Source organism: Vombatus ursinus, unplaced genomic scaffold (assembly GCF_900497805.2).
Source record: "Vombatus ursinus unplaced genomic scaffold, bare-nosed wombat genome assembly UNPS02009918.1, whole genome shotgun sequence".
Taxonomy (NCBI): Eukaryota; Metazoa; Chordata; class Mammalia; order Diprotodontia; family Vombatidae; genus Vombatus; species Vombatus ursinus.
The window spans coordinates 2,544,385-2,568,645 of record NW_020949696.1 but is presented as its reverse complement, the minus strand read 5'-3'; the positions used below and the strand labels follow the sequence as shown (position 1 = coordinate 2,568,645).

At 46.2% G+C, this 24,261-nt stretch overlaps 1 protein-coding gene across 4 annotated transcripts; it reads right to left on the bottom strand.

Moving 5' to 3' along the window:
• Nucleotides 1–1,353: 1,353 nt before the first annotated feature.
• ARMC6 (armadillo repeat containing 6) lies at nucleotides 1,354–24,136 on the bottom strand. 4 transcript variants are annotated; one of them, XM_027853318.1, is made up of 9 exons: nucleotides 24,045–24,121; nucleotides 22,089–22,220; nucleotides 21,825–21,982; nucleotides 15,972–16,054; nucleotides 11,043–11,616; nucleotides 9,871–10,016; nucleotides 7,813–7,944; nucleotides 7,120–7,257; nucleotides 1,354–3,727 (listed from the first exon to the last, which is right to left on the bottom strand). In XM_027853318.1, exons 2-9 carry the CDS (start codon nucleotides 22,217–22,219, stop codon nucleotides 3,515–3,517), a joined length of 1,575 nt encoding a protein of 524 aa, XP_027709119.1. In that variant the 5' UTR covers nucleotide 22,220; nucleotides 24,045–24,121; the 3' UTR covers nucleotides 1,354–3,514. The 4 variants fall into 4 exon arrangements, with proteins under 4 accessions (XP_027709119.1, XP_027709122.1, XP_027709120.1 ...); XM_027853321.1 differs by lacking the exon at nucleotides 22,089–22,220 and having other exon boundaries at nucleotides 24,071–24,136; XM_027853319.1 differs by lacking the exon at nucleotides 22,089–22,220 and having other exon boundaries at nucleotides 24,045–24,127.
• Nucleotides 24,137–24,261: the final 125 nt, after the last annotated feature.

Below are 24,261 nucleotides of genomic sequence, written 5' to 3'. Positions count from 1 at the left end.
CATCTCAGAAAACTGTCTCTGACAAACAGGTGGTCCTCTTAATCAAAGCCCCTTCCATCCTTTCTCTCTAGTATGTGATCATCCCTATGTATGGCTAAGAGGGAATGAGGGAGTAGGTCAGGGGGTGACCTAAGAGATTGAGGAAATGTTGGAGTTTGATAGCATCTCCATGGAGATGACAATCACCTGGCATCAGGACAGGGGTTAGGGAGGAAAAAAATAGTGAATCGGATGTTAACTCTTTGAGAGAGAGGAAGAATGACCTGGACTTTGGTACACTAAAACTTGGGTACTTTTGAGGAGAGAGAGATTTCTGGCCAGTGCAAATGCCTGGAGTTGGGAGACAGGAATGGTTTATTCGAGGAGGCCCGGGTCACTGCATTGCAAAGTAGGGTAGGGTCTAAGGGGGGTGCCGGTTGGTGAACAGGTCTTCCTCTGGTTTCACATGGGGGCCTTCAGGATACAGCAGGAGCTCCTGCTCCCTTCCAGGAAGAGGGGAATTGGGTGATTGTGTGGCAGGGGAGACTTGTACTAGATACTGGTCCAGAGTGCAGGAGTGCAGCCAGCTGAGGCAGGGCCTTAAGCACTAAAAACAGTGGCTTACATGTATGCTGGGGGCACAAGGGAAATTTTCCCCAACATTGTCTTTGGGTGTTCAGATCAAAGTTGTAACCACTCTGAGCAGCCAGCCCCTGATGAAAAAGAGGGGAGGTTGGGAACTAGAACCTGAAGGGAGCTGGATGATAAAAGAGTGATAAAGCTTGTGTTTGAGAGTGTGTGGCCTTTGGCTAGCTTAAAGCTTTCTAATTGGTTGACCCTTCATCCCTATGACATGTCTTGTGTGAAAAAGACCCACATGTACAAAAATATTTATAGCAACTCTTTTTGTGGTGGCAAAGAATTGGACATTGAGGGGATGCCCATCAATTGGGGAATGGCTGAGCAAGTTGTGGTATATGAATGTGATGGAGTACTATTGTGCTATAAGAAATGAAGAGCAGGCAGACTTCAGAAAAACCTGGAAAGACCTGTATTAATTGATGCTGAGTGAAGTGAGCAGAATCAGAACATTGTACACAGTAACAGCCACATTGTGTGATGACCGACTTTGATAGACTTAGCTCTTCTCAGCAATACAAGTATCTAAGACAACTCCAAAAGTCTCATGATGGAAAATGCTATCCACGTCCAAAGAAAGAACTATGGAGTTTGAATGCAGATCAGAGCATATTATTTGCTCTTTTTTTGTTTGTTTGTTTTGTTTCCTCTTTCTTGTGGTTCCTCCTATTGGTTCTACTTCTTCCTTACAACAAAACCAATGCATTGCATGCCATGTTGGGGAGGGAGGGGGAGAAAAATTTAAAACTCAAAAGCTTATGGAAGTGAATGTTGAAAACTAAAAATAAATTAATTTATAAAAAAAATGTCTTGTGTGTCTTACTTTGGAGATATTTTTCTAGAGTAATGAGGAAAAAATACTCCTTTTGGGTCTTGTGGGTTTCCAGATCTTTTCGGCAGCTTAGAGCTGTCCAAAGGTAGAAGGAGCTGACTCTGGCAGCAGCAAGTTCTCCATCACCAGAAGTATTCATGCTGGAGGACCACCTGTCAGGGATGTTGTAGAGAGGATTCCTGCTTCAGGTAAAGGTTAGGCTACATAACTGAGATTGTCATGACAGATACTATCTAGTCTCCCTTTACCTTACTGACCACTACTACAAATTAAAAATAAAATGAACAGAAAGTATTGTTTTAGTTGAGGTGATTAAAAGAATTTTTTGGGAGGGGGGGAACCAAGCATTTGTTAAGTGCCTACTGTGTGCCAGGCACTAAGCACTTTATAAACATCTCATTTGATTCTTATACCAACCCTGAAAATAGGTGTGATTATGATCCCCATTTTACAGCTGACAAAACTGAGGCAGAGAGGGGTTAAGTGACTTGCCCAAGGTCACCCAACTAGTGTCTTGAGGCTAGATTTGAACTTGGGTCTTCTGACTCCAGACCAGTACTCTATCTTCAGTGGCACCTAGCCACCTTGACACTTTTCTACATAACTTATTATTATGTACTTTTGTTTGTCCTGTGAATCAAACTCCAGTAGACCAGTCTGACAACTGGATTTGAAGAATAATTCCTTAGTGCTAAACAAATGTGCTGAGGTTTAGAACCGCCACAAACAAGTTGGCATTTGCTTTTGATGCCATTATTAACCAGCAGGCAGAGAGAGTGGGGCACAAGGACAGGTGGTAGGTGGGAAGGCTAGAGAGACCAGGTCACCAGTAGGAGGGCCAGGCTGGGAGTGTGGAGGTACTTAGGGGGAAGGAAGAGGAAGACCAGAGAAGCAGACTTGCCCAGCTCTAGAACGCATGACAGTGCTATCAGAGAATAAGCCTAGCACCTGGTGTGGGGGCTGCTCTCACAAGCTACCTGGCATCCCCAAGCTTGGGATGTAGGACATAACCAAATACCCAGCCTGGACAGGCCGTCAATTAACATTTATTAAGCACCTACTATGTGCCCCAGGCACTGTGCTAAGTCCTGGGAATACAAGGAAGGGCAAAAGACAGCCCCTGCCCCCGAGGAGCTCACAAGTTAATATGGATGATGACAAGCAAACAGGTAGTTACAAACAAGCTCTATATCAGATAAACAGGAAATAATGTACAGAGGGAAGGCACCAGAATTAGCGAGGGTTGGGGAAGACTTCCAGTGAAAGATGGACTTTTAGTTGGAAATTAAAGGAGCTGGAGATGAGGAGAGAGAGTGCATTTCATGCATGAGGGGACAGCCAGAGAAAATGCCTGGAGTGTTTGTTTGAGGAGCCACAAAGGCAGGCTTATGGAAGATTATGTAACATAAATGTACAGTCAGCACAGTTTTATGATTTTCTCCACCTTCATTCCCCAGCAAGGCAGAGGATGGAGGGAGGGATCCAAGACTGAGGGCTGGCAATGCGAGATTGGGGATGTGATCTGGGGCAAGTAACTGGAGAAGAGGCCAGCCAAGGGGTGATCTGCAGTATCAGGAGAATGAATGGGGAGGCAGGTTTTTACTGGTTAGCCTTCAGTATCTAAGAAGCATTTCTCAGACATCATTCTTTACCCTGTTTTAAACAAAGTGATAAGGTGGTCTACTGACTGGCTCTGGCTGTCCCAGGCTATCCCACCTTCACAGAAATGTGCATCTTGGCCTAAAGCAGAAGACACACAAGGCCACCAGGAGACTGTCATATTAAAACAAACAAGACATGGAATGGCCAAAATCACTCCAAGAGGAAGGGGGCCTGTTGTATCCAAACCAATCTGCTCTCAACTATGGCCTTCAGAAGTAAGCAGGAGAGAGGTGGTACCAAAACTACACCAAGGGGGCCAGTGGGCTCCCTCTGGAGCCCAAGGTAGAGGACTTTACTTCTGGGCCAGCGGAAGGTAACAGACTCTCCATGGGGCCTCTGAGCAGCACTGTGCTCCCAGGTGAGGTGTGGGACATTCTGAAGCCTGCTGGTGCAAGAGGGGCCTCAGAGAGCCAGGGATCCCTTTTCGCCTGTCCAGAGCTCCCGAAGCTCCACCTGGCAGCCCAGGTCCCGAAGGGCAGCTTTGGCCACATCATCACATTCCCGATGTGTGGCCCGGGCTTCCATGATGAGCCTCTCGGCCCCCATGTCCAAGATGGGTTGGGAGAAGGCCTGTGTGCGGGCTACAAGGTTACGAATCAGCAGGCAAGCCTGTTTCTGGAGAAAGAACAAAAGTTATTACCAGAGAGCACAGAGACACATGTCAGAAACTAGAAGGGGAGGAGGAAGATGGGAAGGAAAAGCCTAGCCCTTTTGTTCTCATCTGCTTCTCAAAGCATCAGACTCATTGCCCCAGCTATCCAAGGCAGGAAAGATAGTAAGCACTATGAGTTATAAGGTATCAGGGGAGTTCAGAAGAGGTAAAGATCTGTGACTACTGGATAGGGATGGGAGAGGGATCTCGAAAGGTTTCATGGAAGAGGTGGGTTTGGTCTACCTAGATCTAGAAAGATGGGTGGAATTTCCAACAGGTAGAGAAGGGGGTATGGAGGGTATTCTGAGGTTGAAGGAATGACATAAGCAAAGAGAGTCAGGCCACCACTGGGAAAGTCAGGGGGCTCTCTCCCTGTTTCTTCTCACTTCAATGCTGTTGCCTCTTCTGGTCCAATTACTGTATAGTTTGTTTGTTTGTTTTGTTTGTTTTTTACTTTTTGGTGAGGCAATTGGGGTTAAATGACTTGCCCAGGGTCACATAGCTAGTAAGTGCTGGGTGACTGAGGTCACATTTGAACTCAGGTCCTCCTGACTGTAAGGCCAGAGGTCTATCCACTGCACCACCTAACTGCCAAAAAGTTTTACTGATGCCTGTTTATTATTATAATTTTCATTTCCCAATGCACTCTCTGTCCCTCATCTATGAACCCTTCTTGCACCCTGCACTACCTCTAACAAACAGTAATCCAGCCTCTGCTCTGCCACTGTCTCCTGAGGTCTTCTACGCCCTATCAGCTCCCCTGTCTCTATGTCCTCAGACGCAGGACCTCTGGGCCTTGCCATCTGCCCTGTGGTGGTTGCCCTCTCTTTTACATGCTGTCCCCCTCTTTAGAGTGTGAGCTCACCAAAAGCAAGGACTTTCTCTCTTCTTCTCTTTGTACTTAGTACAGCGCTTGGCATAAATTAAACACTGAATTCATTCATTCATACTTTATAAGGCAGTCCATTCAATTTTTAGACAATTTTTTTAAATCACATTGATCTTTAAAATTCTTTATTTTTTAAGAGCACAAGTATATTTATTTTTCAGTTCCAAATTCTCTCCTTCCCCCTACCCTTTAGACAATCCTAAAATATTATTGGGAAGTTTGTCCTTAAGTACTGAGCCAAAAATCCACTGTGGTCTACCACTCAGCTTTCCTTGCGTTACTTCTAGGGCTGCTCTTTGTGGCTAGCCTCCCACAAGAGCCTCTTTGGTATGTGAAGAGAACCATCATGGCCCTTTTCCCCTCGAAAGCTTCCTCTTCTCCAGGCGCAGCCTCCCCAGTCCCTTCGATTATCCCCTCCTGTCACAGCTTTCTGGCCCCCCACCATTCTGGGTCCCCTCTTCTGGCTGAGCTCCAGTCAGTCAACAGCCTTCCCAAGACTCCAGAGGGGTCTGGCCAGGGTAGGGACAGCCAAGCTTTCACCTCTCTCCCTCTGGGCACTAGGCCTCTCTGAAAGCAGCCTCAAACCATGGCAGCTCTCATAGGCACTCACCTTGTCATGCCTTCACTAGCCTGCACTTGGTTCATTTGGTTTTTTGATTGAAGTCTAAGAGTTGACTTCTATAACTAATTACATTCCCTCTTATTAGCCCAGGTTCATTATTCTGGCCTGGAAAGATCAAAAGGACTGGTGTCCTAAGTACTAACAGTGACCCCTGAAAACAGCTGGGCCTGCCCATCCTTGGCCCCTTGGCTAAGGTTCTGCAGCTTTTTCGATGCTGAGGGCTTCCTTTCTCCAAGTCTCTCCCTTCTCCAGTTCATCTTCATATTGCTTCCGGAGTGATATGATTAGAGCAGTATATTAAGTTTCAAAACAAAACTAAACTAAACTAAACAAAAAACCACCTCAGGAGCTCTTCACTGGTGGCTACTGGACAAAGTAAGGACTCCTGGCCTAGCATCCAAGGCCCTCCAGAATCTGGCTTGAATCTACACCTCCAGCCTTGCCTCCCTTTCACATACTCTTGAGTTCCAGCCGAACTGTATGCCTCACTGTTTCCCTCTGTCACTTCCCCATCTGTGCACGTTTGCTCATGTCCATCCCTGCCCTCCATCTCTGCCAGCTCAGAGCCCTTTCACCATGGCCTGGCTCAGGGGCCTCCTCCCTCCTCCCTGGCTCTCTCTCCTCTAATCTCACCTAACAGTTTGTCCTAGGTCCTCCTTTACACAAATACCCTGTGGACACGTGTGCCTCTGTGATCACAAGCTCCTTCAGGACAGCTTATGATTTCTTTCATCTTGGCAGTGCCAGTACCAAACACAGGATTTCTGACATCTGAAACCCTTAGAGTTTGCTGAGAAGCTGTGGTGAGGAGGTCAGAGGGCTGGCTGGCCTAGAGTTGTAAAGACCTGAGCTCAAATCCTGCCTTTGTACATCCTGGTTCTGTGACCTCAGGCAGGTTACTGGACCTCTCATGTAGACATGCTACTGATCTGCATTGGTTGTGTGACTTTCATACCAGAAGTCCAAACAAGTAATGAAATTCTAGACCCCAACAAAATGTTAGTACACTTGAAGAGATAGCAGGCTGCTGTCTCTGTGGCAGGAAGGGGTGAAGGAGAAGAGCCTCAAGAGGCTGACCCAGAGCTGACCATGTAGCTCCATCAGGTAGAAGTAACAAGCAAGCCTAAGGCTGAATGCATCCAGAGGGATGTGAATATTGAGATAGTTTAGGCCCGGGCTTCTTAAACTTCTTCTACTCACAACCCCTCCAGCACTTCTTTTTTTTTTCGAGGGGGTTAGGCAATGGGGTTAAGTGACTTGCCCAGGGTCACACAGCTAGTAGGTGTTACGTGTCTGAGGCTGGATTTGAACTCAGGTCCTTCTGAATCCAGGGCCAGTGCTCCATCCACTGCGCCACCGAGCTGCCCTTCAGCACTTCTTAAGCTGTGGATTTCGATCCCACAGTTTAAGAAGCACTGGGCTAGGCCACAATGAAGTAGACACGAGACTTTGGACTATCAGTGTGGATGCCGTGGAGCCTAGGGTGGGGCCGGCAGGGCAAAGCTCCATTTCTGAGCAGGTTGAGAAACTCAATCCCTAACGGAGAGCACTAGACTCACAGCCTTTTTGCTGCCACATTCCCCAGGTCTTGGCTCTTGTCTGTTGGCAGCGGTATGGGTGGAGAAGTGGGAGAGGTGGACCTGGAGGAAGGAGACTCCTTTCCCTACATGTGGTGGTGGGATTTTCAAATCAGGAATATCATTATCCTAGGCAAAAAGGGCCACCCCTGCAACTACAATCCCATGGGGAAAGAAAGAGACAGAGGTCAGCACCGTTGTCCCTCTTCCCGCAAAGCCACACGAGTGACCCGCTGGAGGCTGTGGGAGCAGGAGCCGGCTGCCTACCTGCACGCTGACTTCCTTCGGGTGGGCTTTCATGGCCTGCAGGGCTGCCAAGGCACCCCCACCCTCAACGATCGCCCGGCTATTGGCCGGCTTGCGCAGGGCCAGCATGCACAGGGCAGCACAGCTCTGTTCACAGATCTGCAGGGATCAGACACAGGACAAAGGAGGCAGTGTTTCATCCAGTCACACAAACCAGGCCAATGAAGACACACACACAAACACACGTCCTGGGAAACGCAGACTTTTGCTTCTAGCTCTCATGATATCACAGTGAGGAGGGGAGTCCCAGGATGATCCTCTCCCTCTGACAGACGAGGGAGGGATTCTGACCTAGGTCTTCAGATTTCCAGCTCTGCATTCTCCCCACCCCACCACAATGGCAACCAGGCCTTTTCTGGCCCCTGTTGTTCTTATGTTCCCTTTCTAACTCCTGGGTCTTGCATCCCCACCCCAGGAGGTTCAGCCTCATGCCTCACCAAGACCTTGAGCTTGGGAGACAAGGTGTAGGTGAGGTCCAGGGACACAAGATTATCCCAGACCAGAGCCCAAGATTTCACCATTCATTAAGCCCTTTACGGGCCATTTACACATAATGTCCCTTCTTTGGGACCATCCAGGGCAAATTTAGGCTGCCTAAGCACTGAAGAAACCCCAAGAAGATGAGACAGAGAGTTCAGCTGTCATGGTTGGTACCTGGGGACTGGAGAGATGCCGGGTCATCGCCATCACGATGAAATCTGTTCCACCTGCACTGACGATGGCATCCTTTACATCATCATTGCCAGCAATGGCTCGGAGGGCGCCCAGCACCTGCCGTACCAGCTCCTGTGTGTGGCCATCAAAATGAGCACATCAGAGGAAGAGAGACCTGTGCTCAGGGTGGCCGCCAAAGCACAGGAGTTAAATTCAGTTCCAGAAACTATTTTGATGTTCTTGATCTCAGAATCCTAAATATTTAATCCATCACCAAATCCCACCCTGCTACCCCTACTCTGGCCATTTTACAGATAAGGAAACTGAGGCCCAGCATGGCAAAATAACTTAACTTGCTTGAGAACCTGTAGTCAGTAAACAGCAGAGTTGGGACTAGAACTCGGGGCCTTTTCCGAATATTTCATTACCACACGGCTTAGGCCCTTCCTTCATCAGAGCAGACTGCCTCTTCGAGAATTGCTGAAGCCCTCCCTCCCTAGGTGCAGATCGAGAGGTGGACGGGGTCTCTGTGCTGATGCAGAATGATCTCATTTTACAGAGGAGGTAGCTGACAGGTCCTGTGACTCCCGCCAGGGTCAGGGCCTTCCCACCACCTCTGGTGGCTGGCTAGGCCCGTGCCTAGACCTGAGCCTTTCCTCCTTGTTAGGACTTCCCAGAGTTGCTTCTGCTGTCGTGGCCTTTGAGAACTGACAGAAGCATCTTTCAAGAAAATCTGATTTTTGTTTCTGTCTTTTGTTTTTGTATCATCTTTATTTCTGGGTAATTTCTCTTCCCTCCTATACCTAGCAGACAAGCCATGTCACACCACAAGAGGATCCCAGTTCCTTCCAGTGCCTTTTAGCAAATAGATAATTCAGGGAAGAGGGAACCTGTGATTTCATCAGTGCAGATGAACTGGTGAGGGCACTTCCTCCGCCCATGCATATCAGTAACAAGAGACCTTCCTGGGGCAATCTGCCCAGGGCCACAAGGCAGCATGTGGCAGAGGTGATGTGGAACCTCCGTCTTCCTCACCCCCAGACTACCTCCCTGCTGACTGTGCCACACCGAACCCTGGAAACAGGGACTTGGTGACTCCCGTTGGACTTGGGGCTCACAAAGCACAACAGCCTTGTGCGGCTGGCAGTGCCTTGGAGCAGTTAGCATTGTCTCTCTTTTAGAGAGGAACTTAGGTACCCAGAAGGTGAGACGCCTTGTCCGAGGTCCCATAGCTCGGCTCGAGTGGAGGTCTGCCGACCAGAATCTCAGGGCTCTGGCCACAGTAATGGGCATGTGAAGGGAACTCTTCTAAACTAGGGATGGTTTGGCGAGTTGGCCAGTCTGAGGGTCACCTGAAGGGGGTTCGAGGTGGAGTTCACTCCTGCCCCTGGCCCACTCTTCCCTCAGGGGCCAGTGAGAGAGGACAGAAAAGGTCTAAGCAGCACAACTGGCTCTCTGTAAAGAAGGCCTGCTTCACCCCATGCCCAGATGCTGCTGCCCAATGTCTTGATACCAGCAAGTGGTCCTTGGGCGAATTATTATTTTTATTTTTTGTTTTGGCCATCTTGTCATTATGATTAACATGGAAAAGGAGTGAACAGACATTGTTGTCCAGATAGTTCAGTTCCTCAAACCTAGCTTTACCTAACATGTCTCAGAATTTGAACCGGACATGTGCATGGCTCTCATTTCACTTCACACCTTTCCCATCATTCCCCAAGCTGTGATGAGGTCATGCCTATTACCCCACCTGTAATAAGGGATAGAAGCTGAACCTTGACATCATTACAACCCAAAGTGAGGAAACTCCCGGTGCCCAGGCTGGTTTTACCCTTCTCTGCAAGGACATTCTTAGAGTCACTTGGGTCAATAGTGACCTACCTACTCAGAGTTACTCAGCCAGATGTGTGTCAGAGGTAGGCTGTGAACCCAGTTCTTTCTAAAACTATGAAGCCAGCTCTCCTGAACTATGTGACACTACCTCTCCTTGTTGAAACTTCCAAGGCCAGACAGACAGAATCTGCAAGGTCCCCGAGAGACCACCCTGGGACCACTCACCTGGTGGTTGATGCAGTCAGCCAGAAGAGTCACCATGATGTGGAGGCCCCCTAGATCGACGATCTCCTGACAGAATTCGTTCCGAACAGCCAGGCGGGTTAGAGTACCACACAGCTCGCCGAGAAGAGTTGGATTGTCTGGGAATGCTGGCAGAGGAACAAGGGAGGAATGCTTCTGTGCTCAGAGAATGAAGACCATTCAAAGCAGTCACTCCCCAGACTGCGGGGATGTGGCCTTGGCTTAGCACTGCAAGGGGCAGGTACTCTTCAAGAAAAGCTAAAGTTTCCCTTTCCCAGGGTCCTTTCTAATGAAAAATAGCACAGGGGCTGTGGGATCCACTCAGAACTACCACTGACCCCCTGCTCAGTCTCACAAATGGATTTCTAATCAGTGCCTTTAATTCAAGTGTGAAAAAGGATTCATTCTCCCACTCAGGCTAGCCAAGAGTCAGCTCCTAGGCACATTTTTCATTATTCTGGCAAATACCTGCCATGGGGCAATCTCTGAAATCCATTATTCCCAAACAAATTCCTCCAGCAAACTAACTGACACTGGATGAGCCTCCAGCTCCCTCTCATAATTCCACAGTCCCATTTGGAGGGAACTGAGCCACTTTTGTTTGACACCCATTGTAGGGAACCATAAAGAGTCACAAAACTCATGCAGGGGAAAGGAGGAATGGGCCTGTTACCACAGAGGTGTGGCAGGAACCTTAATCTCGGGCCTCAGCTCCCTCTGCTGGCTATGAGAGGACTCCAATGGGATGCTCTCCAAAAGCAATGGGCCAGTTAGGATGGGCACCATTACCTGTGGGCTTCAACACTCCCCCAAACCCAGGGGCTTCCATGGTTGATTTCTACCATGTAGAGGCTGGAACCTGCTGTTCACTGATTTGTTGTTGTTGTTCAGTTTTGTCTGACTCTTTGTGACCCGATTTGAGGTTTTCTTGCCAAAGATACTGGAGGTGTTTGCCATTTCCTTCTCCAGCTCATTTTACAGATGAGAAAACTGAGGCAAATAGGATTAAAGTGACTTGCCCATGGTCATACAGCTAGTAAGGGTCTGAGGCCGGATTTGAACTCAGGTCTTCTTGACTCTAGGCCCAGTGCTCTATCCACTGTGCCACCTAGCTGCTCTGTTTACTGATACCAAGAAGCAAACTCTTTTCCTACCTTTGGCGGCTTCTATGAGAATCTTTAAGCCCTTATTCTCCTGAACTATCATCTTGGCATGGTCATGTGCATGGCCGAAGGGCACTCGGACGTCATCATCAAATGTCATGATTCTCAGAGCGGAGCAGGCCTCCTTGACCACGTTGGCTCTGCAGCTGTGCCTCTCGATGGCCCCAGTTAGCAGAGGCAGGATGCCCGCTCTCACTAAGCTCTGCCGGTTCTGCTCATGCTTGAGACAGACGTGTCGAACACAGCGGAGCCCAGAGCACATCACTTCAGCTATCCCTGAACGCTCCTTCAGCGTGGCCACTAGCAGCTGTAGGCCCCTGGGATCCAGCAGATCTGGCTGGCCCTCAGTCAGGGCAGCCAAGGCATTCAGGGCCTTTATCAAGAAGCCCTGGTCTTCTGTCACGGCTTGCTGGCAGGCCGAGAGCACAACAGGGTATGCGCCCTTCTGGGCAGCCAGGTAGCGGCTGGCGACCTGCCCCCGACACTGCTCACTGAAGCTCACAAGGTGTTCCGCCACCTCCTGGGGGGCTGCAGAGTCGACAGACTTCTGGAGAGCCTCCAGTGTCTGTGAAGCACAAGGGGAGACAAGTGGACACGATGTTACTGTCCTTCTGCACTCGGGCCTCCAGATCCCCTCTTGGAATGACACTGTACTATTCTTTATAGACACTGTGTTTGCTTCCTTGCATAGATTCATTTCCCAACCCCCCATAGAAATAAACCCCCTAAGGGCAAGAACTGTTTTGTCTTTGTGTCCCCAGCACTTACCCCAATCGCTGGCAAATTGTAGGCACTTAATAAAGGTTTTCTTAAGCCAAAGACTAGAGAGGCCTAGTGTAATTTTCATTCTTCCATATTTGATTTGTTACTTTACAAGCAAAGGATACTTTGCCCAAATTCCTCCATCTAAGAACAACAGCCTGTACAGGCAGGGCACTCAGGGCTGAGAAACAGATATCCTTCAGGTATGTCCTAGGGTCAGTCACCTATCTTGATAAATCCAATGTACACTGAGAGGTGTACGTGTGCTATTAGACCAGAAGGGACCTTAGCCTCTCACTCAGTAACTGTATGGAGAACTGAGGCCTCTGAGGCCCAAAGAGACTCCCTACTCAAATGGGTTTGGCACGTTCTAGTCGTCCCTGAAGCCAGAAATATGAAGAGAACTTCCCAAGCTCAGAGAAGCAGCAGGTGCCCAACTCTGATGCCTAGAAAATGTGAGTTTATTGCCAATTTTTCCCCCCAAAGACATTCCAGCAGATATTAATGTTTACTTCCAGCTGCTGATTCAAGGACAAATAAAGAACTCACTAAAATCTACAAATCTTCTGGCTAAAAACATACTCAAGAATGCTAGAGACAGATGAATAAAGAGAAAGTGGATTTATATCCCACAATGCCAGAGGAGGGAGGCACTGGCCAAGCCCCATCTCCTACTGCCTGCTGAAAGGACTCAGCATCCTCAGGGTGTGGCAGAACAAGGGGACAGGTTAGCCTGCCCCTCCACCCCAGCCAGGCAGGGCAGCTCTGCACCCAGCAAGAGAGGTACACAGACTTCTTCCTTTTCCATGGAAAATTCAAGTCAGTTCAAGGCTTTACTGGACTAGGTGTGTCCAATCCTACCTTAGATACCATGGAAGAGCCAAGAAATAAGACCACCCAATGCCTCTTTACCCTTTTTTTTTCAGGAGTGGGAGGAGCAAGGAGGAAACTTCTCTGATGCACTTGTACAATCTCAGAGTGATCTGTGTTGGCATCTTCTCATCCTTCTAGTAGACCAGAAGAGGAACTGTCTTAGCTTCACTTTGTATAATGGCCATGACTCAGTGCTCCAACAGTGGTGTGTGCTTAAAAAACATGTGCTCAGTTGTCAAATCACTTACAATTGCATATCATGGAAGGCTTTCAGAGGAGGTGGTGTTTAGACTGTGTTTAGAAGAGATGGGAGGAAATGCATTCTGGGCATGGGGACCTATGTGAGCAAAGGACTGGAGGAAAGAAAGCTGTTTGAGGGATGGCAAGGAACCCAGTTTGGCTGGAGCACAAAGTGTGTGAAGATGTGTGAGCTAAGGCTGGGAAGAGAAGTTGGTTTCAGACTCTGGAAGTGCTTGAATGGCAGGCCATGGGCTTTAGATGTTCAGTTTCAAGGTCACCAACATTAACTACCTTTCTCCCGAGGATCATTTTTTTTTTAAACTTTAAAAAAAAGGGGGGGTGTCAGCTAATAAAAATTTTTATTTTCTCTCCCTTCCATCTCTCATTAAGGAAAGAAAAATAAAATCCTTCCAACAAATATGCATAGTCAAGCCTTCAAATTCCTGTATTTGCAAAAAATTATGATTTGATCTGTACCCCCAAGGTCATGTTTATGCCTTTAAAAACTACAGGATCAGGGTGGAGCCAAAATGGTGGACAGAAGGCAAGGACTCACTTGAGCTCTCCTCCAGACCCCTCCAAAGACCTTTAAATAATACCCTAAAACAAATCCTGGAATGTCAGGACCCACAAAAGAATAGGTGAAACAATTTTCCAACACAAGACAACTTAAAAGTTTGAAAGGAAAGGTCTGTCGCACCAGGGTGAAAGTGGAGTGCAGTCCAGTACAGGCCACACCAGAACAGACCAGGAGTAGGCCTTGGGAGTGAATGAATCAGCAGCTACAGTAGCTGCTTCCAGAGCTCAGGAAAGGGAAATCATAAGGGATTCCATAAGGTTAAACTGTTCACATTCCTACACGGGAAGATGATACTTGTAACTCACATGAACTTTCTCATTATTGGGGCAGTTAGAAGGAGTATATATAGGCAGGGGGCACAGGTATGAGTTGAATATGATGGGATGATATCTTTAAAAATAAAATTAAAGGGGGAGAAAGAGGAATGGTCTGGGAGAAAGGGAAAGAGAGAGGCAGAATGGGGTATATTACCTCATAAAAAAAGCAAGAAAGAACTCTTACAGTGGAGGGGAAGATGGGGGAGGTTGTGGGGGATGCCTGATCCTTACTCTCATCAGAAGTGACTCAAGGAGAGAATAACATAAACATTCAGTTGGGTATAGAAATCTATCTTACCCTACAGGAAAGCAGGAGGAGAAGGGGATAAGAAAAAGGGGGTTACTCATAGAAGGTAGGGTTGATTAGGGGAGGTAATAGTCAGAAGTAAAATACTTCTGAAGAGGGACAAGGTGAAAGGAGAGAGAATTGAATAAACAGGGGAAACAGGATAAAGGGAAATACAGTTAGCAATCATAGCTGAAAAAATTTTTGAAGCAAGTTTCTCTGATAAAGGTCTCATCTCTTAAACTATATAGAGAAGTGAGTCAAATTTATAAAAATAAGAGCCATTCCCCAACTGACAAATGATCAAAAAATACAAAGTCAGTTTTCAGATGAAGTAATCAAAGCTATCTATAGCCATATGAAAAAAATGCTTTAAATCACTACTAACTGGAGAAATGCAAATTAAAACAATACTCAGGTACTCCCTCAGACCTATTAGATTGGCTAATGGGACAGAAAAGGAGAATAATAAATGTTGGAGGGGATGTGGGCAAATTGAGACACTAATGCACCATTGGTGGAGTTGTGAATTTATTCAACCATTATGTAGAGCAATTTTGAACTTTGCCCCAATATTTATAGCAGCTCTTTTCTGGTGGCAGAGAATTGAAAATTGAGGGGATGCTCATCAATTGGGGAATGGCTGAACAATTTGTGGTATATGATTGTGCTGGAATAGTATTGTTATAGAAGAAATGATGAGCTAGATGCTCTCAGAAAAACCTGGAGAAATTTACATGAACTGATGCCAAGTGAAATGAGTAGAACCAGGAGAACAGTGTACACAGTAATAGAAAAACACTGTGAATGACTTAGCTATTCTAAGCAATATGATGATCCAAGACAACTCTGAAGGACTTATCAGGAAAAATGCTATCCATCACCAGAGAAAGAACTGATGGAATTTGAATACATCAAAGCATACTTTTTAAGATTTTTTAAAATTTTTCTTGGGTTTTTATTTTGGACTATATTTTCTTTTACAACATGACTAACATGGAAATGTTTTGCATAATTACACATGTATAATCTATATCAAACTGCAGTGAAGGGGATGGGGAAAGGAGGGAGAGAATTTAGAACTCAGTTTTTTAAATGAATGTTGAAATTTGTTTTTACATGTGATTAGGGAAAAATAAAATATTAAATGAAAAGAAATTAATTGTTTGAGCCTGAAAAAATAAACGTACAGGATCAGGGGAACAGCTGAGTAGACTGTGCTACATGAATGCAATGAAGATTTACTACACTAAGAAATGCAAAATATGAAGAATTCAGAGAAACACAGAAGATTTACATGAACTGACAGAGTAAAGGAAGCAGAATCAGGAAAACAACAGTGCACAATGGCTACAATGTCAATGGAAGGAAAAATAAAATGTAACTAAGTATCATGAAATGAAAATGACCAAACTTGTTCCCAGAGGAGAGCTGAGAAAATGTACTTTCCTCCCTCCATTGCAGAGTTGGGGACTATGGCTATGGAACATTGCATATACTGTCACATATGGTCATACTGTTGATTTTGCTGAATTTTTTTTTTCTTTTTCAATTTTTGTTATAAGGGAAGGTTTGCTGGACAGAGGAATGGGGATATATTCAGAAACTAACATGATGCAAATCTAAAAGGCATTCATAAAACAAAACATAGAAGGGGCCAGCTTTGTCGTTTGGCTGTGTCCTGACGAGGCCAGCTCCTGTGAATTCTCAGTTCCAGTCTTCTGGGAAAGCAAGAATTTATTACTGAAACTATTCAGCATCACCCTAGGTTGGACACCAAGGGAACTCTATTGATACTGTCACGGGCTGCTCAAAGCTGGAAATGATATTATCATTTCCTGCAACCATGAGTTGGCTCCTACCTGCAAAATTTCATGTTTTGGCCCTTGGTCACCACAAGCAGATGTTTTGGGTCTCGTTTTTACAATGTTGGTCAGATCAACCCCTACAGAAGAGAGAGGGAGAAACAAACACATATGAGAGAGAAATGAGCTTCCAATTCAATTCCAACATTCATTAAATGCCTCCTTATCCAGGCATGGGGAGAGATACTTTAAATAAGCTCTCTGTCCTCATAAGACTCAGTCTAGTCACAGAAACAGAGCACAAACAAAGATAATCACAACACACCCTATCAAAAGAATGCAGAAAAATAAATTTAAAAGAAGGATGCAGAGTTTCAAGGGAATGGAGGTCATCACTTACTGAGGCAGGTATGGATTATTAGGGAAGGCTTTCTGGCATTTGAAATGGACTTCACCAACTGAGTAGAAATTCACCAGGAAAAGAAAGAGTGAGGGCATTCCAGAACAGGTCAGTGGTGAGCCAGACAAGTATTTATTAAGCACTTACTATGTGCCAGGCACGTTCTAGGGATACAAAGAAAGGCAAAAACAGTCTCTACCCCCAAGGAGCTCACAATCCAATGGGGGAGACAACATGAAAATAATCAGATACATACAAGAGATATACAAAGGAGACAGAGGGTAAGAAGGGAGGGGAAGGCACTAGCAGTTGGGGGGACTGAAAAAGTTCCTTGCAGCAGACAGACTTTCTGTTTAGTCTTGAAGGAAGCAAAGTAAGTTAAGATGGGATGGAGCATTCCAGGCATGGGGATAACCAGTCCAAAGGCCCTCAGACTGGAGATGGAGGGTCATGTTCGAGGAACTACTGGTGTCCAGAGGAAAGTGAAGTGTGAGATGCCTGGAATGGTAGGGAGAGGCCAGGATATGCAGAGTTTTAAATATGCAACAGAGAACTTGATATGTGATTCTGAAGGTAATAGGGACCCACTGGAGTTCCCTGAGCAGCAGGATAAGTCAGATTTACCATTTAGAAAAATCACCTTGCCAGCCAAGTAGAAGATGGACTGACGCGCAGGGAGACTTGAAGTAGGCTAAAGCAATAGTACCTGGGTGGGGGCAGGGTGAGTGGAGAGAAGGGAATGTATGTGAGAAATGTGAAGGGAGAAACACCAAGACTTAGCAAGGGATTTGGTATGTGGGGTAAGAGAGAAGAGGCAAGGATGACACCTAGCTTGAGAGCCTGAGTGACTTGGGGGAATGGTGATGCCCTTGAGAGTACAAGGAAGTTCAGAAGAGAGGAGAGCTCTGGGAGAAAGATAATGAGTTCTGTTTTGGACAGTTTTGGACAGTTTGGACAGGTCTGAGCTTGAGCTGCCCATAGAATATTGGTAAAACACAGGACATGTACAAACACCTTGAGATGTCCAAGAGGCAACTAAAGATTTGTGACTATAGCTCAGGAGAGAGATGATAGTTGGATACATAGATCTGGGAATCATCTGCATAGAGATGATCATTGAACTTTTGGGAGTTGATGAGATAATCAAATGATACAATAAAGATTGAAAAGAGAAGAGGTCCCAGGAAAAAGCCTTGAGGGACTCCCAAGGGTAGGGGGCATGACATGGATGAAGAACCAGTAAAAGAGCCTGAGAAGTAGTAGTCAGACAGGAGGAGACCCAGGAAAGAGGAGTATCATGAAATCCCAAAGAGGAGAGCATCCAGAAGGAGGTAATCAAAAACATCAGATGCTGCAGCGAGGTCAAGGAGGACCAGGACTGAGAACAGGCCAATAGATTATTGGTAATGTTGGAGAGAACCGTTTCAGTTGAATGACAAGGTCAGAAGCCAGATTGCAGAGGTTTAAAAGAGAGTGAAAGGAAGAAGCAGAGACACCAAGTGTAGGGGACTTTCTTAAAGAGTTTAGTAGTGATGGGGAGGAGAAAGCTAGAAGACAGGATAGAATGGATCAAGGGCACATGTAGAGGGGCTGGCCTTGGTAAGAAGGGCCACCGCGTAAGGTGAGTTGTCTCAATGATATCTGACAAGGAGGGGAGAAATAGGAGCTCTTGGTGAATAGTCTCAATGTTTTCACTGATATATGAAGCAAGGTCCTTGGCTGACAAGATGGGGGCAAAGGGGAACGGTGGGAGGCTTGAGGGAAAAGGAAAGGCTGTTCCAGAGGGTGGGATTGGGAGTCAGTTAGGGACAGGATATTTACTGTGCATCGGTGAGAGCCCTGGTGAGATTAGAGATTAAGATTATACACTTGTAGTGGGCTCAGTCAACAGTTTCATAATTTCCTACAGTTCCCATATGGCAGATGTGACTAGGAGAAAAGGGGAGCTGTCCAGAGAAGGAGCTTGGCAACAGAACAAGGACTTTTTGAGGTTAGAGATGAGTTGACTCATGAACAGGTCAAGATGGAGAAGTGAGGAGAGTGTATCCAGAAGAGGAGTGACGGCACAGGAAAGAAATGAGGGGTCAAGGGATGGTAGAACACCGTTAGGACAAAGAACAACAGGGTTAGAGGCTATAAGACACAGGGAAAGATAGAATAAAAGATGATGATCAGATAAAAGAATCCAGAATTTGTCAACAAGGGAGTGGCAGGTCTGACTCAAAAGAGTCTTCCCACTGTCCCACAATGTCTTATGGCATTAAGCCAGAAAAGATGTCTGAGCGAAGCAATGGTATGACCAGATTTATCCATAAGAAAAATAATTTAGCAAGTGATACAAAGGATGGATTGGAGAGGGGAGAAAGTGGATGTAGGAAATCTTACTAAGAGACTACTGCAATAATCTAGGCCAATGGTATCAAACTTAAAACACATATGGATCTCAGCATAGTGACTTAGAAGATCACAAATTAACATTGCCTATGATGTACTGTATTTTTATTTATTTTATTAAACATCTCCCAATTACATTTTAATCTGGTTCAGTGGGAGTGAGTTTAGTATCTCTGTTCTAGGTAGCTGTTAATAAGAGCTTATACTAGAGGACCGGCCATGGGAATGGGGCAGGAGGGGACAGTGTCTGAGTGTCTTGCTGTAACTGGTTTGCCTAATTCACGTTTTCAAACTCAGCATGGGCAGAAAGGAAGAGTTTTCCTTCTCCTCACCCCTCTAAGGTGGTCCTCTTTGGTCACAGAGGATCAAATAAGATAATGTATATGAATTATCTCAAGAATATGACCTATTATGATTATGATTCTGTAGCAAAGGCTCCCTCTTGGGCTAGTGAAGGTACCCCAGGACAAGGAAAGTTCTGTCTGCAGAAATGAAGGGGAAATCCAAGTGCAGTCATGCAATAATGATCCGTAAGTACAGCCCTGGGCTGAGTGACTAAAGCCTTGGGAGAGTGAGGTGCACTGGGCAAGGGTGAGGGCCTACCCCAGGTTCTTTTTTTTTTTTTTTTTTTTGGTCAGTTTGCTTTAATATTTCTTGTTGTCTTATGTAGTCATTGGCTTTTATTTGGTCCATTCTAACTTTTAAAGTTTGTTGCTTGGGTAAGCTTCTGTACTTCTTGAGATAAACTGTTAATTTCCTTTCTAATTGTTTCTCCCATAGCTTTCATTTCTTTTCTAACTTTTTTCCTCAAGTATACTTATTTATAAAAATATTTAAATTTTTTTGTTTTCTAAATTCTTGCTTCATCTCTTCTAGGAATTCTAATTGAATCTGTGCCCAAGCTATCTTTTATTTTGAGGCCTTGGCTGTAGATTTTTGTAGTCAATCTCTTCTGGGTTTGTGTCTTGAGCATCCCTGTCATAATAATAGCTTTTTATGGGGAGATTCTTTTTTTATTGGCTTGTTCTTCCAGCTTAATTCCTGACTTTTGACTGGATGCTAGCTACGCCAGCTCTGTGGGTCACTCACTTTCCCTTCTAGTGCCTTGTCTGTGAAAGAATAAGGTAGAACAATATGACTTTCAAGGCCCCTTACGGTTCTCCCAGTCTGTGATTCTGTGCAGTGGGTCCTTCCCATCCTTGCCATCACTCACAAGACCTAGCTTCACACTTCCCTAAGAAAAGAGAAATGATTCACTAAGGGCCTCCCCCGCTCAACAATTTCTCCGTACTTCCATTCTTCACCCCAGGCTCCGATGAGGAAGTGACCCTTTTCCTGACCCAGGCCAGGTCCTCTCCATGTATCTTGCCTCTAGCAGATTGCACCCACAGTCACCCCCTCCTCCTTCTCTAATCTCTTCATCTTCCAGTTCTTTACTGTTTACAAATACATCCACCTATCTCCTATCCTGAAAAAACCTTCACTAGACACTACCATCCCCTCCAGCTATTGCCAGCCCCCTAGAAAGAGTTACACAGACCCACTGACTCGACTTCCTTTCTTCTCGCTCTTCAACGCTTTGAATCTGGTTTCTGAACGCATCATCACCCAACCAGAACTGCTCTGCCAGTAATCTCTTCAAGGCCTTCTTTTCCTTTCTCCTCCTTCCCAGTCCCTCTATAATAGCTAAGACTGCTGACAAACATTGCATCCTGAATCCTCTTTACTCTTGGAGTTTTCATGATACTCAACTTCTTTCTCGGTTTTTCTCCTACCTGTGTGACCACTTCTCACTCTTATTTGCTGGTTCATCACTCATATTGTACACTCTGTCTACTGGGGCATCCCAAGTTTTTGTTGCCTTCTTTCCCTCCCCGTGTCTTATTTAGTGACTTCTTCACAACCAAAGACTTAAATGATCATCTCTATGCAGTGACATTCCAGTTCTCTACATTCATCCCAAGTCTCTCTCATGAGCCCCAGATATGCACGTACAATTGCTCATTAGACATTTCTAAACAGAGCTTAGCAGCCAAGCCGCCTCTTCCCCATGGGTTCCCTATTTTGGTCAGAGGACCACAGTCCTTCTGGTCACTCAGGTTTGTAGCTTTGAGATCACCTTCTTCTCCCTGCTCCCCACCCCTTTTACACCTGATCAGCTGCTGCACGGGACCTCCACAACATCTCTTCCCTTCTCTGTGACAACAGCCAGCACCCTAGACGAAGCCTTCAGTGATCTTCCCTACAACTACACTCACCTCCTGATTGCTCTTCCCACCTCTGTCCTCTAATCCATCCTCCTGACAGTAGTCAGAATAACTTTCTTAAAGTGCAGGCCTGACCATGTCACTGCCCTATTCCATAAACACCCTTGTCTCCACATCGACTCTAAGATCCCCTAGAAACACCCTGTGGGGCTTGTTTGAAAGGCTTCACAACCTAGCCCGTGTCATCACATGACTCTCCTTCCTGCAGTCTCTAGTCCAGCCAGGCTGATCTTCTTGCTCCTCCCCACCCGAGACATTCCATCTTCCATTTCCTGTCTCCAGGCTTTGGTACAGACTGGTTCTCCTACACGGAACGTACCCCTTCCTCCCCCTGCCAAGTAGAGACCCTCATTTCCTTCAAAGCTCAACCAGCACCATCAGCATGGGGCTTTTTCTAACCTCCTCTCCCTGCCAGCTGGCAGTGCCCTTGCTTTGAAATTAACCTCATATTTCTTTTATGTGAACATTTAGCTTTATGTGTCATCTCTCTAGAGAAAGCAGAGACTGCTTTCCTTTTGTCTTTGTGTATCCAGTGCCTGCCCAGCACATAGTAGGTATTTAACAGATGTTTGCTGATGACTGACAGGTTAGATCCTATATCTGAACCTAAGCAAAGGATGAGTCCTCCGGAGGCTTGGGTTCTTTGTGCCTTTGAAGATAAATTGATACTGAGAGGTAGCCCCTGAGCCAGGCACACAAGATGGTCTGTCTCTCAGCACCCGAGGGGCGTGGCTCCTCACGATGCCAGCTGCACTCACTGTATCAGGGAGGACAGCTGACACCTGGCATGGGCATCCACAGCAGGCTGGTCTAGACTCAGAGCCATCCACAAGAACAACAGGACAGTACCTTGAGATTCAAACTGCTGGACGGCTTCTTTCACGGCCTCCTCAGGGTCCATGTCAAACTCCATGATGTTTTCTTGCACCACGTCATCAAAGGTCTCCTGGCTGATGCGTTTGGCCATGTTGACTTTGGGAAGACTCCTGTGATTCCAGTCTCCAAAGCTAAAAATTCAATATAAACCACTGGATGACTGGTTAAAGCCAAAGATAAAAAACAACATGTAAGAATGGAAAAGGTAGGCATCTTTGGACTACATCAGAGACTTACCAGGTCTCAGTAATATGTATTAAAGTCTCCTGGAACATAATCCACTTGCCACTATTCATAGCTAGAACCCCACAACACATTATCCAGCATACCCAGTGAGGCTGGGATCTACCTCTGATGCTTGGGTCCATTCTGTACATAACAAAAAACAACTCACTTACTGCCTGTGTCCCTGGCACATAAGTGCTTATGGACTTGACTTGTGTGACCCAGAGAAAAATCACTTATATGACAAGATGACCTGTAAGGGCCCTTCCTGTTTTAAAGACAGGATCCTGTAACCTTACACATTTTCAAGTTTTATATCCATTATCTTCTCTCATCTAAGGATCAGCAGCCCTATGAGGGAGGGAGGTCTTCTGGATATGCTCTTTATACTTTGCTGGGAAAGGAGAGAAGCAACTCCAGGGGTGGAGCCTGAGGCCAAATGTGGCCTTCTACGTCCTTGGGTGTAGCCTTTGGCTGAATCCAAGATTTACAGAACAAGTCCTTTTATTAAGGGGATCTGTTCTGTGAAATTTGTATTCAGTCAAAGGGTCGCACTTGAGGACCTAGATATCACATGTGGCCTCAAGGCCACAGCTCCCACCCCTGAACTAGACTTTGTTTTCACTGATAGAGAGAGCTCCTAATGAAGAAACAAACCCCTTCTTCCATGCAGACCTGCACCTGCCCTACAACCTAACCTGACACAGAGAGCCAGAGGGAGAATACCACCCCTTTGACAGATGAGAAAACTAAGGCATAGAGAAATGATAATGACTTGCCCATGGTCACTCAGCTAGTAAGACATCTGATTTGTACCCAGGACTTCTGACTGTAAGCCTACACACTGTCTATTCTGTTCTATAACTATGGACAACTCACTCACTTTTTCCTCAGCCTCAGCCCACTTGATAAAATGGAGCTATCAATAGTTGCCTTGCCTTTTTCATACGGTTGCTATAAGGATCAAATGAAGTAATTTCTATCCATGATACAAATGTAAGGCATTGTTATCTTTGCATTTCCCCCAGTATCTAGCAGGGGCCTAGGTATACAGTCATAAGAAGAGCTTAAGTTTATACAGTTCAAATGCTGCCAACTTCCCTAAATTCTCCGAGCAGGAAGAGTCTGTGTGACTGTTTTACAGTCACAGAACTGAGAGTTAGTAAGGACCCTGGAGATCACCTTGTCATATTCTAATTGGTATTTTATGTCTTTGTACACGCCTCTTCTGGAAGTTAGGGGATATGTCTTAATTACCTCTGAATTTCCTCCTTCCACAGAGGAGGTGTCCTGTGTACCTTTGCAACCCATTTCCCCTCTGAGATTCCTTCCAGTCTCTAGATCTAATATGCTTGACTGTGAGGCTTAAGTCCTCTTAGAAATAAACAAATAATTCTATTAAAACAACGTGTGAATCTATTGAATGGAGAGGTTCCTCTTCCTTGCACTTTTACTGACCACATGAAGAATAAGTAAGCGCCTATAAACTATAGATATGGAGGAAACAAGCATTTATTAAGGGGCCTACTATGTGCCAGGAACTGTGCTAAGCATTTTACAAATAGTACCTCCCTTCTCTAGGCCTCAGTTTCCCCATTTATAAAATGAGGAGGCAGGGGTTCAAATCTTGGCCCTGACTTGCTAGCAGCGTGGCCTTGGACAAGTCACTCACTAAGTCTCTCTATTTCCTCATGTGTAAGAATCAAGGGAGAGGAATGTACTAGATTTCTAAAAATCTGTGATGCCACGTGTGGCTCGGTAATCTCTCAGGCCTGGCGCTCTTTCTCTAAAACGGTCTCTTGCACTCGGACTACTCCACCGGTCCCCATTTCCTCCACTGATAAACTGAGTGCGGGGGGGAAAAGAGGATGAGCTGAGCAGGGTTTCCCTCCCGGGGTCGGCTCGTGCGTGGCTCAGTTGCGGTCCGGGCCCCAAGCCAGCTTCTCCCTACCCCACCCCACCCCTCACCTCCGCGGTGACAGGTCCCGCCTCACCAGCTCGCTTCCACGGACAAGGCTACCCACGCGCGGAGCCCGGCGGGCGCTTCTGACTCTTGGTGGCCACCGTAGCAGCTGGGCTCGCCCGCGCAGACGCACTAGCCCTCTCCTTTTTCCCAAGTAGGCGGAGCTTTTGGGGGGTGGGGGAAAGAGGCAGTGGTGCAAAAAAAGGACTAGGGAGTGGACGG

What these genes read in the sequence shown, in the direction of transcription:
- ARMC6 (XM_027853318.1), bottom strand. Translation starts at nt 22,219, where the DNA reads ATGGACCCAAGCATCAGAGGTAGATCCCAGCCTCACTGGGTATGCTGG. An exon ending in GGCATCTCTCCAGTCCCCAG is followed by an intron (nt 7,258 to 7,812) that starts GTACCAACCATG and finishes TGATCCCTGCAG; the next exon opens with ATCTGTGAACAGAGCTGTGC. An exon ending in CGAAGGAAGTCAGCGTGCAG is followed by an intron (nt 3,728 to 7,119) that starts GTAGGCAGCCGG and finishes TTCTTTCTCCAG; the next exon opens with AAACAGGCTTGCCTGCTGAT.